We start from the raw sequence: 18,985 nt of genomic DNA, 5'->3' as shown, positions 1-18,985 counted from the left end.
AAAGCGTGTCACTTGAACGGGTGCCCAGAGAGCTTACATATCAATCAGCTCTGTTTCAGTCTTCTATACAGGACCTAAATAAATAAAAATTTGACTATTCCTCTGGCCTGGCTAGGCGCAGTGTTCACCAGTGGGATTTCACTTGGAATAAACTCAGAGGACTTAATTTCCTTAAAAGTTTGCAGCAGAGAAGCTAACTGGCCTGTTCAGTTCCTGTCTTCTTGGGCAACACTTCACTTGATACAGTTGGGCACATACGTAACTCAAGGCAAGGGGAAGAAGAGCAATGGCAGGGCCATATCACCACAGGCACGAGCTAACACTTCTCAGGATTTTTCACCTAAATGTCCTGCTAGTCCCTGCCTAAGGTTGAGAGTTTGGCAGTCAGCCTCAAGAGCAGTGCTGTCAGATAGAACTTTCTGCAATGATGGAAATGTTCAATATCTGTGCTGCCCAGTAGGATAGCCACTAACCACATGTGGCCATTTGGAGCACTTGAAACGTGGCTAGTATGACAAAGAAACTGAATTTTTTAAATTTTATATCATTTTAATTAAAGTTAAATATCCACCTGTGGTCAGTGGCCCTGTTGGCTACATGGATAGCACAGGTCTAGAGTTTCTGCAGGTGGGTTCCACCAAAATGGGAACACTTCAATGTCTGACAGATTTCCACTGTTATTTGACATTGTTCCCTTCATGTTTTAATTACATTTGTGTGTGTGTGTCTGTGCACGCTTTAGGTGAATAATTACATTCTTTTATCCAACCAACATATATAGTCAGTCATTCAGTAACTATTTTCTGAGCACCTCATATATTCCAGACACTGAGGATAACACTCCAGTGAACCAAATAGACAAAAATTCCTGTCCTTGTCAGCAGAAGTAGATAAGAAATACAAAAGAACCACAATGAATAAACACAGTGTATAATATTTTAGTAGGGGATATATTATGGGGTAAATAAGCAGAGAAAGAAGGATCAAGATAAGGGTTGGTGGAAAAACCTTCTGTACCTTGCTTAGAACTGAAGGAAGGGGAGAAGAGAATAGATAAGTAATATATCTAGTAAGGATTTTTTTAGATTAATCTGTCTTTATGAAACTAACCAAAAAACCAAAGCTATTGCCATCAAGTCGATTCTGACTCATAGCAACCTTATAGGACAGAGTAGAACTCGCCCATAGGGTTTCTACGGTGATACATCTTTACAGAAGCGGACTGCCACATCTTTCTCTTGCAGAGTGACTGGTGGGTTCAAACCTCTGACCTTTCAGTGAGCAGTCAAGCATTTAACCACTGCGCCACTGGGGCTCCTTCTTTATCAAATACCATATATAAAATGCATAGCACAAGCTCTTCTCATGACAGGTGCTGGGCGCCTCTCTTACCACCTTCAACCCCCCTGCACCACCCACCTTGTTTCCTTTTGTATGTGTATCTGGGCTTTCTGTTTTACCATACCTGGTCCAGGAGTCTAGAGCGGGTTAAAAAAAAAAAAATGATCCAACATAAGCAATAATCATCCTATGGGTAGCGGTAAATGTAATTTTTCGGAGAACAGACTGCACCAATAATGTGTATGTGTCCTGCCTGATTAAGATCCCTCTAACTACCCCACAAGGAGCCCTGGTGGTGCAGTGGTTAAGAACCTGGCTGCTAACCCAACAGGTCAGCAGTTCAAATCCACCAGCTGCTGCTTGGAAACGCTATGGGGCAGTTCTACTCTGTCCCATAGCGTTGCTATGTGTCGGAATCGACTTGATGGCAATGGCAATGGGTTAACTACCACGTGTTGCTAGGCAGATCTCTTAAGAAAAGCCCAAAAGAACAAACTTTCTAGACTAGATACTAAAGCAAGATTGGAAGTACTATTTCTCACAGACTTGAGATAGATAGAGGCCATTTGTACCTGGAGTTGATCCTCAGTAAAAAGCGGGGCAAAGTAATCCACTCAGTTTGTCTCCTCTATTGGATCCTTCCCTATGTTTCATTTGCTTCTTCTCCAGCTTTCTATACAACTAACACTTTCTGAAAATGACTGAAATGTCAGTTACAGTTAGGTGTGAGTTTAACATGAACCATCACTTACCCCAAGAGTTGCCCTTAGGGCTTCTAACTGTTGAATAAAACAGTTACTTAGAAGAACCTTGGGCATCTGACAAGCTAGGGAAGTAACTCTTGGAAAGCAGTGAGTCCTTGAAATCACATTTCTGAGTCTTCTCACACATAAGATATATAATTTCCTATCTCAGGGATAAAACTGAAGACATCTCAATCTGTATCTGGTCATTTAAATAACAAATCACCAACTTTACATTAACATACTAAGTTGAGCCTGTATATTTAGGTTAATGTAATTCATTGTCTGAGATTCTTCCTTCCTGACTCTTGTCCTGTAAGTCCAGCTAAGACACTTATCAGCTCTATAATCTTAAGCAAGTCCGTTCGTCTCTGAAGTCTTCAGATTCTTCATCTGTAAAAATGATTGCTCTGAAGTTGTATCATTCCTTTATCCTGAACCTCAAATTGCTCAGCAGAATTTGCAGATTAGCACCTTTCCTAGAACTTACACACTTCAGAAACATCAAAGTCTAGCTTCAGGAGGAGGTCATAATCAAGTAATAGTTCTGATCCTAACACCTGTTTGACCTCAAGACGACATAAAATTATCTAAGATTATAGTTTAGGGAATCTTAATATCCATTCATTTCTTTTTGCATAACCTTAATGAACATGATCCAAGAGCTAAGGGGCTTTTCCCGCTTGATGCTCTGGCCAAGTGGTTTTGAATCGTGGCCTTTTCCATCCCATCCACAAACCTGCTCCATCCAACTTTTATAGAAATAATTGAGTCTTTCTGCTTTCTGTTGGGTGTTTTCCTCTAGCTAATCAGCATGCCAGGTACCCTGCTGCAGTTTTGAGCTAAGAAGCATAGAGTACTCAAAAATAAACAAACAAACAAAAAAAAGCCATTTGTTGAATATCTACTATGTGCCTGGAGCAACTGTAGGTTACTTTCATACATAATCTTCTTTTCCAAATACATCAACTTTAAAAGACATATACTATCCCCACTTAACAGATGAGATCGAGGCTTAAAGAAATTAAATAACGTGCCTCAGGTCCCTCAACTACAAAATAAAGGAGATGGATTCCAACCAAAAGCACCATATCAGAGTGCCTTAATTATGTAATTCCATCTTCTATAGCAGATTGCAAAACTGACCTTACTCCTCCCACTTATGACCATGAGTTAGTTGAAAAAAATGTAGATGTACATGTTATGTTAATTTTTTTATATGATATAATTACTTCCAGTTGTCAAAACCATCAAGATATGTGAGGGAAATTATCTTGACTATCACTAAAATTCTTAAAATTTCCAACAGTTATTGAGCACCTTTATGGGCAAGACATTGCCCTAAGCATTATGGGGGAGACGCAGGGGAATAAGAATCTGCCCCTGACAAGAGCTACAAAATGACTCAAAGGGGAAAAAAAGAGGTTCCAGGAGTAAAATCAAATAGAAAATTTTGAGTTTGGTGGTCAATTCATTTCTGAACACCCTATGAGTTTAAAGAAAGATTGGCAGGGGCCAAGCATAGTCCTTAGAAATAAATTCTAATTAAAAGAAAAAAGATCAAGAAAATAAAATTATTGAGGGGAGAGGGTATAAAAACTCTATGCTACTTCTCCCATTTCCCAAAATAGGCTTGAATTCTATTTCAGCCTGAAGAACAAAGGGGCACGGGGAAATAGCAAAGCAGACAGCTACTCATTCAATTAATTAATCACATTCTTTTAGAGGCAATATTGAACTGTACACTTTCTAAAGCTTAAGGAATGGGCAGGATAAACATGAAATCACTACTTCAAGGAGACCATAGTCTACCAGAGGAGGATAAACATGTAAATAAATCATTTCCATGCAACATAATAATTGTAGCAATATGTACCAGGTGCCATGGGAATACCAAGGAAGTGGTCATCAGAGACTTTCATAAAGGAAGTGGAGATTGAGCTGAGTTTGGAAGGATGAGTTTTCAGTGATGAGTAGAGAGTATTCCAAGCAGAAGTTCCACAAGTACAAGAGCATAGAGGCATGCAAGAGTTGGGAGATACCAGTATTTCATGGGGTGTGTGTGAGTGATAGGAGATGAGCCTAACTGAGAAAGAAGACTATGATAACCTTAAATTTTATCAATTTAGCAAATTTATCTTGCTAGGGATGGGAAGCTACTCCAGGCTTTTAAAATGTGATAAAATCATGTTTGCTTTGTATAAGAACCATTCAGTCAGGACTGTGCTGTGAGGAATGGATTGGAGGAAGGTAGATAAAAGACCAGTTAGGGGTCTGTTGGCTCCATCTGAATAAGTCAATGATGAAGGCCCAAACCAAGATGGGTTGAGAATGAGGTAGACTGGAACAATGTTTTAAAAAGTCATATTTCCCTGTAATCTGGCTCCTGGCTGGAATGCCCAAGCCAATAGAGGCTGTTGTTGCTTTACTCCCTCCAAACAGATCCCAAGGTGAGATGAGGGCATCAAGCAAAGACTCCACTGATCTTGGGGCTTAAAGGTTGAACCAAGCATGTTATACATATTAGTGAATATGTCCCTTTCTTACATCATTTAATAGGGACAAAATGTGATGGTGTTATCCCTGAAAAAGATTCATGCCTGGGGTCAAAAGTCTAACAAAAATACCTGGTATATAACCAGTTAATCAGTTTCTGTCAAGTCAACGCTGACTCATGGCAACCCCATGTGTATCAGAGTAGAACTGGGCTCCATAGGGTTTTCAATGGCTGATTTTTTTGGAAGTAGATCTCCAGTCCTTTCTTCTGAGGCACCTGCAGGTGGCCTCCAATTGCCAACCTTTCAGTTAGCAGCTGAGCATGTTAACCGTTTGCACCACCCAGGGACTCCACCTCGTACATAAACCAAAACTCGTTGTCATTGAGTTGTTTCCAACTCATAGTGACCCTATAGGACAGGGTAGAACTTCCCCATAGGGTTTCCAAGGAGCAGCTGGTGGATTCGAACTGCTGACCTTTTGGTTAGCAGCTGAGCTATTAACCATTGTGCCACCAGGGCTCCTTTACCTGGTGCATACAAAAAAAAAAACAAAAAACTAAACCCATTGCTATCAAGTTGATTCTGACTTACAGCAACCTTATAGGACAGAGTAGAACTGTACCATACAGTTTCCAAGGAGCAGCTGGTGGATTTGAACTGCTGACCTTTTGGTTAGCAGCCAAACCCTTAACCACTGAGCCGCTAGGGCTCATCATCTGGTACATAAACCAAAAAAACCCCAAAAATGTAAGTTGTCTCTAAATCTTAATTATTGTGAGCAATTGTGAATCACAATAATTTCGTTATTGATAATTCAGATTCTTTAATTTCTTTTGAAAGTATAGATCACCAGATGATAAGAAAGAGAAAATATTTACAGTTTCTATACATTAATGACCAAAGACCACATGAGTTGAAGGATGACATCAAGGACATCACACATGAAAGAAGCAAAAGGTCATTAAAAAGACAAGAAAGAAAGAAAAGACCAAAGTGGATGTCAGAAGAGACTCTGAAACTTGCTCTGGAATACAGAGTAGCTAAAGTGAATAGAAAACATAATGAACTAAAAGAGCTGAACAGAAGATTTCAAAGGGAGGCTCGAGAGACAAAGCAAAGTATTATAATGAAATGTGCAAAGACCTGGAGTTGGAAAACCAAAAGGCAAGAACATGTTTGACATTTCTCAAGCTGAAAGAACTGAAGAAAACATTCAAGTCTCATGTACCAATATTGAAGGGGTCTATGAGGAAAATATAAGATGAAGCAGGAAGCATCAAAAGAAGATGGAAAGAGTCACTATACCAAAAAGAATTTGTTTACATTCAACCATTTCAGGAGGTAGCATTCGATCAGGAACCAATGGTACTGAAGGAAGAAGTCCAAGCTGCACTGAAGGCATTGGGGAAAAACAAGGCTCCAGGAACTGACAGAATACCAGCTGAGATGTTTCAACAAATGGATGCAGCACTGGAAGTGCTCTCTTGTCTGTGCCAAGAGATTTGGAAGACAGCTACCTGGCTAACTGACTGGAAGAGATTCATATTTATGCCTATGCCTAAGAAAAGTGATCCAACCGAATGTGGAAATTATTGAGCAATATCATTAATATAACAAGCAAGTAAAATTTTGCTGAAGATCATTCAAAAGTGTTTGCAGCAGTATATCAACAAGGAACTGCCAGAAATTCAAGCCGGATTCAGAAGAGGGCATGGAAGGAAGAATATCATTGCTGATGTCAGATGGATCCTGGCTGAAAGCAGAAAATACCAGAAGAATGTTTACCTGTATTTTACTGACTATGCAAGGGCAATTGACTATGTGGATCATAAGCAATTATGGATAACATTGCAAAGAATAGGAATTCCAGAACACTTAATTGTGCTCCTGAGGAACCTGTACATAGACCAAGAGGCAGTCATTCGAACAGAACAAGGTGATACTGCATGGTTTAAAATCAGGAAGCCATGTGTCAGTGTTGTATTATTTCACCATACTTATTCAATCTGTATGCTGAGCAAATAATCCAAGAAGCTGGACTATATGAAGAACACAGCATCAGAATTGGAGAAAGACTCATTAATAACCTACAATATACAGATGACACAACTTTGCTTGCTGAAAGCTAAGAGGACTTGAAGCATTTACTGATAAAGATCAAAGACCACAGCCTTCAGTATGGATTACCCCTCAATATAAAGAGAACAAAAATCCTCGCAACAGAACCAATAAGCAACATCATGATAAATGGAGAAAATATTGAAGTTGTCAAGGATTTCATTTTACTTGGATCCACATTCAACACCCACGGAAGCATCAGTCAAGAAATGAAATGATATATTGCATTGGGCCTATGTGCTGCAAAAGACCTCTTTAAAGCTTAAAAAGCAAAGGTGTCACCTTGAAGACTAAGGTGTGCCTGACCTAAGCCATGGTATTTTCAATGGCCTCATATGCATGTGAAAGCTGAACAATGAATAAAGAAGACCAAATAAGAATTAATACCTTTGAACTATGGTGTTGGCAAACAATATTGAATATAGCTTGGACTGCCAGAAGAATCAACAAATCTGTCTTGGAAAACATACAACCAGAATGCTTCCTTAGAAGTGATGATGGCGATCTAAGATGCATCAATTTGTCCCAACTCACCTGGAGTAAAGGGGAAAGAACACCAAAGACACAAGGAAAGTATTAGCCCAAGAGACAGAAAGGGCCACATAAACCAAACACTTCATCAGCCTGAGACCAGAAGAACTAGATGGTGCCCAGCTACCACCAATGACCGCCCTGATGGAGCAGGAGAAAAGTGGGGTATAGAACTCAAGTTCTAGTAAAAAGAGCAGACTTAATGGTCTGACTGAGACTGGAGGGAGCTCAGAAAGCATGGCCCCCAGACTCTCTGTCAACTCAGAACTAAAACCATTCCTGAGGCCAACTCTTCAAGAAAAGATTAGACTGGACTATGGGACAGAAAATGATACTCGTAAAGAGTGTGCTTCTTAGCTCAAGTAGATTCATGAGACTAAATGGGCAGCTCCTGTCTGGAGGTGAGATGAGGAGAGAGGGTCAGGAGCTGGTTGAATGGACATGGGAAGTCAGAGGTGGAAAGGAGGGGTGTGATGTCACAGTATAGGGAGAGCAATTAGGGTCACATAACGATATATGTATAAATTTTTGTACGTGAGACTAACTTGAATTGTAAACTTTCACTTAAACTACAATAAAAAATTTAAAAAGAAGTGGGGATGGCGAGACTTTGTTTCCCATACTTTGGACACGTTATCAGGAGGGACCAGTCCCTGGAGAAGGACATCATGCTTGTTAAAGCAGAAGGTCAGCAAAAGAGAGGAAGTCCCTCAGTGAGATAGACTGATACCATGGGCTGCAACGATAGGCTCAAGCATAGCAATGATCGTGAGGATGGCACAGGACCAGGCAGTGTTTCATTCTGTCGTACATAGGGTCTCTGAGTCAGAACTGACTGGACGGCATTTAACAACAACATACAAAGAATCAGGGATCATATTTTGAAATTATTTATGAGTGATTAGACCCTCACTTTTAAGGAAAAATGGTGGTTCTCGTAATCAGCTGTTTAAAGAGAGAATTCAAAGTAAAGCAGCTGAGGCTTTTTATCACTGCAATATAGAAAAGATCACTGCCTCACCACGTCACATCAGTAGTAGTTCCTCATCTCCAAGATGATCACATCAGTTCCTTCCCTGTCTCTATATTGATACCTTTCTCTCATCAAGAGATGGCATCTATTCCTTCCCTCCTCTTGAATCTGGACTGCTCTTAGTGCCTTGCTTGATCAATAAGATGCAAGCAAATTACATTCTGGGACTTCTGATGCTAAGTCATAAGAAGTCTTGTATTTTCTGCCTGGGCCTCTTAGGACACCCTCTTGGAACCCTCACTCTAGGGGAAGAAGCCGAAAGTGCATCTAGCCTGCGACCATCAAAGAGTGAGCCATCCTAGCCAGTCCTCAGCTCTTTCAGCCATCCCAGGCCAGGTACCAGACTTGGAAGTGAAGGAGCCGTCTTGGACCTGCCAGCCCCAGCAGACGCTGAATGAAGAAAAACTGAGGCACCAGACATGCGACCCCAGTTGAGCCACTCCAGCCACCTCAGCCACTCAAGCCATTGCATTTAATGCCATGAATATCATGGAGCAGAGATAAGTCATCTCCATTGTGTCCTGCCTAAAGTCCTGACCCACAAAACTGTGAACGCAATAAGTTTTTCACCACTAAGCCTTGGAGTGATTTGTTACCTAGCATAGATTATCAGAACATATGACATACAGCTCTGTGAGTTTCTTGAGGTTAGAACTGAATATTATTCATCTCTCTATTCCTAGCATAGTGCCTAGCACATGGTAGGCAGTCATATTGTTTGTTGAATGAATGATAAATGTGTACATGTCTAAAGAAGATGTTTTCAAAGCTCCGGTATAATTAAGCTTCCCAGTTAATGCTCTTGGCTGCTGACCAAAAGGTTGGAAGTTCAAGTTCACCCAGAGGCACCTCGGAAGAAAGGCCTGGTGATCTACTTGCAAAAAATCAGCCATCGAAAACCCTATGGAGCACAGTTTTACTCCGCACACATGGGGCATCCATGACTCAGAGTCGACTCAAGGGCATCTGGTGGTAGTTAAATCTGTTCAGTACAGTCTCTCCATTTTCCAAATGTGAGAAAGAACTGAGATTTCTTACTTCTCTGAAATGGGAAAGTTCTTTCTCTAGCCTGGATTGGGGATGGCCTTCTACTGTCGGGTGCCCCAGGTATGCAGGGCACTGTTGATCCCAGAACATCCCAGGCTCTGCATTGAACAGAGAAGCCCCAGCTATTTGACAAGAATGCATCAGTGACTTCTTAAGGAGCATTGTAGGGCTATCTTTAATGATAAGAAATGCTTATATAGGACTTGCTACGGACTTTTCTAAGCACTACATAAAGATTAACTAATTTAATATTCACAAGTCTAAGAGGCAAGTGTTATTATTATTCCCATTTTACAGATGAGAAAACTAAGACATGAAAAGGCCAGATAACTTGCACAGGATCACAGCCAGCAAGTCACAACTGTGAGACTTAAATTCAGACAGCCTAGTCCTGGTGGCCAAGCTTTTATTCCCTATGCTGTCTTGCCTCTCAGGAAAGAATCACTGTGTTATTTGTGGCCCCAAAAGTCAAGGCCTTTGGGAGGAAGTGGTAAATTTTACTAAAAAGAAAAGAAAAATGCCCTTTCTCTGTGACCTCAGGCAAGGCACATTTCTGTGCCCTTAGTATGACATTTAGTCATTTGCTTTAACTTCAAGCAAATGATAAAATTTTATTTATCTTTACAGCATTAGAAATTCCTTGGAAAATGGTGTCCTGAAAGTACCAAACTGTGGCATTATTAACAGTTTTTATTTATATAGTAACATTTTCTCATATTGTGTCTGAAGAAGCTAATAGACAGTGTTGGGATAGAGAGGGTTTGGGGATAAGAGAAGGGTTCCTCATATGCTCCAAAGCCATTAACCTAAGTGTATCTTTTAAAGTTGCAGTGAGTTCTAAATGTATTTTATAATTTTTCAATCTGGGAACTCTGATACTGCAGGTAATTAAATTCATTCTGAGGAAATGCACGCATGGCTTGTACTGCCAGCATTTGAACAGAATACCAATAGCAAACTGTGGAAAGTTTTGTTGGTTACCCTGAGCATCAGATGGGCATTGACCAATTTTAAATAACTCTGTGATTCATCTCAAAAGTCCCATGTCTTAAGTACATTTAAATGGAAACACAAATACCATAGTATAGAGATTTTTCTCACCACAATGAATACACTTCCTAAGTCACAAAACCCTCTAATTTGAGGTATACCAAAAATAGCACTGATACATATGGAACCCCAAATTCACAGTTTGCATAAATAGCCAATCTGTCAAGGACCCAATTCTAGGACTAAAAATTCACACAGTCCTATGACCATGTTTTGATGTCAAGAAATCTTCAATCACTATTCTCGTGCCATAAACAGAAAGTCTAAAATAGGCTTATTTCTAAATTTGCCAGATCTTAAATATCACAGTCAAAATTTTTAAATCATTCTAGTGTTGTGCAGAAAAAGAAGAAATAGCAAGGACTAGGGAAGCAGTAATTTCAGAAAAGTAGGCTTTCTTAGATTTTAAGGAATACGATCACAAAATAAGAAAGGGTCCTTGAAGAAAACAGACTAAGCCTTGGCGCTAAATAGAAAACATCTAGTTCAGCATAGCAAATACTTCTGAAAAATCAGAAACAAATGTAAATCTTCAAACTACTAAATCCACTTTGCTTTTGTCCTCATTTACCAGTTTCTCCTTATCTTCTCCAGACTCATCATCCTTCACAGTCTCTAGACATCACGAAAAGGAAAAGCATTTTCCTACAATAGACGCACTTAAATTTCTACCTTCACTGCAGATAATTGTGAAAACGGAAACATATACTTTAGAATAAAAGCAGGAAAAGCAGCACCATGAAAAGAAGGCCGAAGTCAATAGACTCAGCTCAAGTATTGACATCATCCAGCAATGAGACTTGGCACAAATCATTTAACATCTTTGGGCCACAGTTTCCTCTTCTACAAAAAGGCATTAATATCTGCGTGCCTCAAAGATTGTTATAAAGATCAAGTGAAATTATCTCTGTAGCCCATTGTGTGTTGCAAACCATGACGTGGTAGGGAGACGTCAGATGTTAAATGGGATCTTATTTAAAGGAATGTTATTAAACTTTTCCTGCCAAAGGCACGAGGCCTAACATTTGTTATTTCTTTCTTAAAAGCAAAGGTTAGCAACAGCTAGAGAACTATTAAAGGCAAAGTAGCACCAAAAATGAGAATTTCCTCTTCACATAATCAGAAGTATGGAAACATAATTTAACCAGGAATAACAGTTATTTAATGTTTAATGCCACCACCTGTCTGGCAGTTTATCGTACACCGGTGGCTGGTATGTTGCTATGATGCTGGAAGCTATGCCCCTGGTATTTCAAACACCAACAGGGTCACCCACTGTGGACAGCTTTCAGGGGAGCTTCCAGACTAAGATAGACTGGGAAGAAAGGCCTGGAAATCTACTTCCAAAAATGAGCTAATGAAAACCCTGCGGATCACAACCAAATATTGTCCAATATAGTGCTAAAGGATGGGTCCCCAAGATTGGAAGACACTCAGAACGCAGAGTGGCCACAACAATGGACTTGAGCATACCAATGATCGCGAAGATGGCGCGAGACCAGGCAACACTTTGCTCTGTTGCACATGGGGTTGGCATGAATCAGCGCCAACTGGATAGCAACTAACAACAACAACATATAATGAGTGTAATTTAATGCCTTGGATGGACCAAATCACCTTCCTTCCACATAAAATCACCTCTGTTCCTTCAGAGATATGCCTCTCACACACTGGAAAACACTAACCTAGAGAATCCTTCTACTTCTAACATTCCTTGATTTTTGTTGCTCAGTACTTTATCCAAAGTCATAATTTAAATCAGTTGTGAAACTGGGTTAAAAAGTATAGGATTCTTAGTATCTTTCAGTTCTCCTAACCACCGAAGCCCACAGTCAGCTAACCCACACATCAGTCCTTAGTTTTTAAAAAGTGACATACTGGATAGCAGTGACAGATTCCTCAAACGGTTAATGACCTCAGGGAATTGGGGTTTCATTACAGATGGTTAGTAGCGGAAAACAAATTTTGAGTTGTTACCAACATTGAACACCTGCGGACGAATGATTGGATCTATCAAGTGGCTGATCGGGAAAGTCCCCTCTGTTGTTAATCATGTACAACATTTATGTGCGTTTAATACTGCAGAACTCTCTAGATCCATCCACGTGGGTTACCTGTCAAGTAGAAATAGGCCCAAGTATGAATGCTGACGTCCTGACTCTTCAGGAAAGTTAACTGGCAACTCAAATGCAGTCATTTCACACTCTTGCTTAAATCTTTACTGGCCTCACATTGCTTGTGGAGTAAAGCCCACAATTTCTAACATGAACTCCAAAGTCCTGTGTGATCTTGTCCCTGCTCATCCCCTCCGTGGCCCCATTTTGTTCCACTCTTTCTTTTGCTCTCTGTGCTCCAGCCATATTGACTGTATTATCTCCCAGGCCACCGTAACAAATTACCGTAAAACGTATGACTTAAAACAACAGAAATGTATTCTCTCACAGTTCTGGAGGCTAGAAGTCCAAAATCAAGGTATCAGCATGTCCATGCTCCCTCTGAAGCTCTAGGGAAGAATTTTCTCTTGCTCTTTCTAGCTTCTAGTGGTTGCTGGCAATTCTTGGTGTTCCTTAGAGTGTGGTAACATAACTCCAGTCTCTGCCTCCACCTTCTTGTGGCTGTCTTCCCTCTGTGTGTCCATGTACAAATTTCCCTCTTCTTATAAGGATACCAGCCATTGGCCCACCCTAATCCAGTATGAACTCATCTAAACTTGATTACATCTGCAAAGACCCTATTCCCAAACAAATCACAGGTTCCGGTTGGACATGAATCTGATGGGGAGGGGACGCTATTCAATCCAACACACTGAATGTCTTGTATTTTCTCCAGAGTAGGGCTGTTCATGTTGTTCTGTCTGCCTAGAATGCTCTTACCCAGCCACACCAGCCCCCAACTCTGCTAAAGCTCATTCATTCTTCAAGTCTCAGATACAACACTACTTCCCCAAAGGAGTCTTCCCTGAACCCTCTAGATTATATTCATCTGTCATTAGCTTCTCTAATTCTTTACTGCTGTCATCACAGTTGAAAGGTGGTTAATGTCTTTCTACTTCCACTGGAGTGTAAACTCAGGGAGGGCTGGGTATGTGTATATCTCCTCTGTCTCTTGTATCCCTGGCACCTACCACAGTGTTTTACACTAAATAGACATTCAGTAAGCATTTGCTAAATCAATCAATCAATCAATGAATCACTGAATGAGGCAATGAATGGTTTCAGGCTCATCCACAGCTAGGGCCACAGAGTCCATCAAAATAACTTAGATGATCTCGACAGGATCTGGTATTGTTAATTTTTTTCAACCTTATCTCAACCTTTTTTTTTTCTCTAAATGTGTATATGCATGATACAGATGTTCTTGGAGGAGAGAAGGGATAACTCAATCCTCTATCCAACTGAGTGACCTTTCAGGGTCCTTGGTACAGTTATGTCAAAGGGAAGACCTCTGTTCTCAAAGTGGGGTTATTATTATATCCAGTCTTGTGGGTTCAGGTGAATCTTCACACAACCCTGGAGTAGAGCAGGCCACTGATAAAAAGACGTTCTCAAGCCACCGACCTTGCTTTTTCTTCTAAGCAACCAGCTTGTCTTGCTTTTACGTTAAAGAAGATTTTACAACTTCCTGCCCAAGTATCCACAGCTATGAAAGAGGCAGTGGTGTTGCGTACTTGGTGTAATAAGAGGTGGTGGTGTAGTGGATAGAGCATTGAGTCACTAGAACAGGTCCTGGTTCTGGCTCTGCCACTTATTTGCTGTGTGACCTTAAGCCAAGTCATCTGGCTCTTTATGGCCAGAATGTCCTGTGAAATTGGACAGATCTCTTACCCAGAAGTTTCCTGTAAGCACCAAATGAGATAATTATTATATTTTACTATTTTATCTAGGGGTTGTTAGTACTTCAATTATGAAAGCAATTTGTAAACCATAAACTGATAGGCAAATTATGATATTGTTCCTGCTCGTCCTTGAGAGCAGCTTCACTTCTAAAAATTTTGAAAAGTACCTGTTAATTAAAAAGTGAGTTTTCCTTCCTGCCGTTTGATGGCGGGTAAAGACAGAGATACAAAGCTGGTGGGAGAGGAGTAACAATGAGCTGTGACTGACCTAAATTCAAGAGATAATTGAGCATTGGTTAGATATGACATGGCTCCCTGCCTCTCATTCATTCCTCTGTAGCAACACTATTTTTTTAATGAAGGAACCAATATGGTGTCTCCTTGTGGGTCAGACTTTTGTTTGATGTAACACAGCAAAAACTTGACAGAAGTGAAGATGACTTGAATCATAGACCAAGTCACCTATGTAGAATGATTTTAGAGGAAACTTAACTCCTATTTATGCTCATTGATGCTTGGAAATCCATTAACAAGATAAAACTTTTCTTCCGCAATTAAAGATGAAGTAGAAATCTAAATCTCCTTCAGATAAGTATTATAATAAATTTTTACCAAGATACGAGCAATTGATAGGAGGCATGTTTTTGATAATAGAACCTGGGAAAAAAAGATACTAGACACACATCATATAAAAGAAAAAAAGAGATGAATAAGAACTAAACGAAACTCCCAACTTCATTAGATTCTGAGATATGAAAATGGATTTATTTCATAATGCATTATTATTATTATTATTATTTTTTATTATCACAGTCAACCACTGCAAGGAAAAGACAGGAAGAAGGAAGCTCCACTTAAAGCAAGCCCTCACAATACTTTCTTATGTTCTATAATAGCTCTGGGTTGACCTGTTTTTGACCTTGTTTTTAACTTGCAGACTTATAAATGAATCTTTGAGGGACCAGCTATTGGTGACCATACAGAAGACTTTCACATACACTCGGACTCAAGCTCAGCACCTCTTCATCATCCTCATGGAGTGCATGAAGAAGAAGGAATTGGTATGTAGACAGTGCCCCCCGCAGGTGGCAGAGCGCTATGCACAGTCCCTCTGCCTGTTTCACCATTTTCTTGAATCACGTACCAACTGTTTTTTCTTTCTGGCAAAGCTTAAAACCCTCTTCAGCCTCCACTGGCTCCTGCAGTTTCCTCCCCCAAATAGCAAAGACACTCCTTCTCTACCCTGGGTTTAATGAAGTATGTGCTGCAGGGTTTGAGCATCATTTCCTTTTGGAGCTCATCTGAATTCTCTGATCGCCTCACCCAAATGAGTTGACGAGACAAAATAGGTTTCCTCCTGGAAAATGCTTCAGTTGATCTTCTCTTAGATTTGGGGCTTCACTTTGCTTGTGAGTAGTGAATCACCGATGCACTTTGTGTCAAATATCTTCAGTGATGCAGGGCCCAGGCTAATAAGCTAATCTTCACAGGTGGGAAATGAAGACAATTACCCAAGGAATGCTGGGAACTTCTGTAGGTTCTCAAGTGTCCTCCAGCAGCTTCTGCGCTGTTTCCAATGTTTCTTGCATCTGGGCAAAGTATCTTACAGAAGTAATGTCATCACTAGAGATGCTCTTTTAGGGTGAATACCAGTAATGTGAGTGAACATTTGAGCACTTGGCTGAGTACCAGGCAGGTGTATTAACACATGTGATCTTTGCAACTATCCCGATGAGAGAGGTACAGCTATTATCTTTTTCTTACAGATGAGGGAATTAAACTGGTAGAATCTAATCTCTATGGGAAGTGTTTTTATTCAGAAATTGTCTCGTCGCTCATTCTGGGTAGATGCCTGTCAGGCATGAGCAAACACAGACTGTCCTCAAAGGCCCGAGATTAGAGCAGATGCAGATAGGGTGGCAAAGGAGCAGTTTAAGCCTGTCACTCCCGTTTTGGGCAATCTCAAATTGGATGGAGCATCCTGAAATAATTCTCTCTGGAAACATCAGGGGGCACTCTTCCTCCAGAGGAGCACAGGACCAGACCCTCACAGGCTCAACCACAGGCAGATAGATGGGGTAGAGGGGAGCGAGCTGCCTTTCAGCCAGTCCCCCCAACTAGACAATAAGCTCCTCAAGGGCATGGACTGGAAATGTCTTGTTCACAACTGCGTTCCTGTGCCTAGGGCAGTGCCTGGCACACACAGGTACTCCCTGAGACTTCCGGGAGGAGGGACGGAGGGAAGAAGGGAACTTCTCAGTTTGAAGCCGAATATTTAGAAAAAAACTGATTAGAGTAGGAGTAGGTGTCTTCATTTCCTAAGGCTGCTGTAACAAAATACCACAAAGTGGATGGCTTTCAAGAACAGAAATTTATTTTCTCAGAGTTCTGGAGGCCAGAAGTACTATGCTGATTCCTTCTGAGAGCCCTCAGAAACTGTTCCATGCCTCTTTCCCAGATTGTGGTAGCGCCTGGCAATTCTTGGAGTTCCTTGGCTTATATCTGCCTCTGTTGTCACATGTCCATCCTTCTTGTCACTCTCCGTGTCTGTTCTCCTCTTCTGTAAGACACCACCTGAACGGGATTAGGACCCACCCTGCTCCAATATAACTTTATGTTAACTAATAGCATCTACAGAGACCTTATTTCCAAACAAGGTCATATTCACAGGTACCAGGGGTTAGGACTTCAATATATCTTTTTTAGAGGATACAATTCTATCCATAATAGTAGACAAGACCCATCTCCAGAAAGCATTCCACAAGGACTTTGTGAGAAGCCTTTCAGCAGCTTCCAAGTTTGGGATGAGGGGAGTGGAGATGAGAACAGAGATAAGACCTCTAATCCTTGAGTATCCATGGACCCCAGTGCACAGTGTGACTGCTCCAGTGTGCAGATGGGACACACAGTCACGATCACTTTGGTCCCAGGAGAGCCTCTATCCACTCTGAAAGAGCTACCGACGTTCCCCCATCTCAGGTCTTCTTAACTCACAGCATTTCAGTTCACAGGCTTCCTCTACCCAGGGAGGTGCCTGAAATCCCAAGCTTGGGCATACCACAGCATGGATTTTCCTCTGACTAAGCACTAATCATTTTCCAGTGCTAAGGCCGGTGCTAACTGTCAAACCTCACTACAAGGATACATCTAGCAGTCTCGCAAATTTCCTAGAAAGGCAGTTAGGATTAAAATTCTAGGGGCCAGTTCAAAGTCATAAAACTAAATGAGGTTGAATGTACTTCTCTGGGTATTTCATGGGATGGTTCCACAGGATTCTACCTGATAATCTGCCTAATAATTGTCATCTCCCTTAATCATGGCCCCTGCTGAAGAGGTCAATTGCATTTTAATGGGAGACATTTATTGTAAGAAACGTGAGGTATTCCTAGCTCTAGGCTGAGGAAATTGTTTTCTTAGTGAGCAATACCTTGTGCTGATCTCCACATCACAGGACAGAAGTAAATTAGGAAATTTTAAAATCATAACTGTAATTAAAATAATTTATAATTTTTAGGGATGATTTATATGCAGGCACAGATGTTGTACAAACAAGATAGACGTGGAGGCAGGTATTTTTTCTCCTTTTGCAGGGCTCAGGGAGGGAACTGAGGCTCAGCCAGGTGAGGAGATGCTTGCACGGCCAGGGAAAGCCCAGCTGGGAGTGCTTTGCTGCAGAGCCTTAGTATCTTCCATTCCCCAGGCTGCAGAGCTTAGCACACAAAGCAAGGAAGCATTACATAGTAGAGTTCCCCTCACTTTCTTTTAATTCTCTTTACAAGCCAAATAGGATATAATATTGTGAGGTCAATCTAACGGTGGCTGAGTTCAGAGAAGGGATTTGGTTCTACAGCAGGTCTGACGTCTTTCTCATCCCATCATTGTATTAGCTTAGATAATAAAGAACTGCACTATTGATGCAGATGTAGCCTGTGAAACCTCGGCTTCCAGGCCACGTAGCCTCATGGAAAATATGCCTTGATGGGCCCATTTTGGTCTCCTAGTGGGGGAGGGGGTGGGAGCAGCCGCTCATGACATGATGACAGACATTCCACTATACTACTCACTCCATAGAAGTTCATGAAAACATTCACCTCTCCTCTGCTTACTCTACCTTGGGAGAAAATTATACCTCAAAACTTGTCATCTTCTGCAAAGAGGTATGTCCGCCTAGAAACCGACCTGTGAGCTGAGTTTCATCGTTGCTATTGAGTAAAATATAAAAATGAAAGAGATTTAAAAAACTGTACAGAAATTCAAAACCACAATGAGGTACTACTTCACCCTCACTAACCAAAAATCAAACCAGTTGCCATGGGGTTGACCCCAACTTATGGTGACCCCATGTGTGTCAGAGTAGAACTGTGCTCCATAGGGTTTTCAATGGCTGATTCTTCGAAGTCGATTGCCCAGCCTTTCTTCTGAGGTGATGCTGGGTGGACTCGAGCCCCCAACCTTTCAGTTAGCAGCCAAGCACGTTCACCATTTGTGTCACCCAAGGACTACTCACCCGACTAGGATAGCTATCATTAGAAAATGGAAAATAAGAAGTGTTGGTGAGGATGTGGAGAAATTGAAATCCTCATCTATTGCTGGTGGGATGGTAAAATGTAACAGCTACTTGGCAAAGAGTTTGGCAGTTCTTCTTTTTATAAATTGTCAGTTCGTGTGTTGCAGATGCCTTCTTTGAGTTTGGGGTTTGTTTCTTCAAAATGTTTACCATGTCCTTTGATAACCAGAGGAAATCCTGGTGGCGTAGTGGTTAAGTGCTACGGCTGCTGACCAAAAGGTC

General features: G+C 41.0%; 1 protein-coding gene across 1 annotated transcript in view; it reads left to right on the top strand.

The window, feature by feature from the left end:
- LOC101348343 (transient receptor potential cation channel subfamily M member 3) overlaps window positions 1-18,985 on the top strand; it is a 623,677-nt gene that overhangs the window by 404,656 nt on the left and 200,036 nt on the right. Inside the window, exon 8 of the mRNA XM_004375847.1 lies at window positions 15,134-15,257. Within this exon, the coding sequence (XP_004375904.1) occupies window positions 15,134-15,257 (124 nt within the window). The remainder of the gene's footprint in view (window positions 1-15,133; window positions 15,258-18,985) is intronic.

This window comes from Trichechus manatus, unplaced genomic scaffold (assembly GCF_000243295.1).
Source record: "Trichechus manatus latirostris isolate Lorelei unplaced genomic scaffold, TriManLat1.0 scaffold00038, whole genome shotgun sequence".
NCBI lineage: Eukaryota > Metazoa > Chordata > Mammalia > Sirenia > Trichechidae > Trichechus > Trichechus manatus.
The sequence above is the reverse complement of the archived record's forward strand: the minus strand, read 5'-3'. Positions and strand labels throughout refer to the sequence as shown.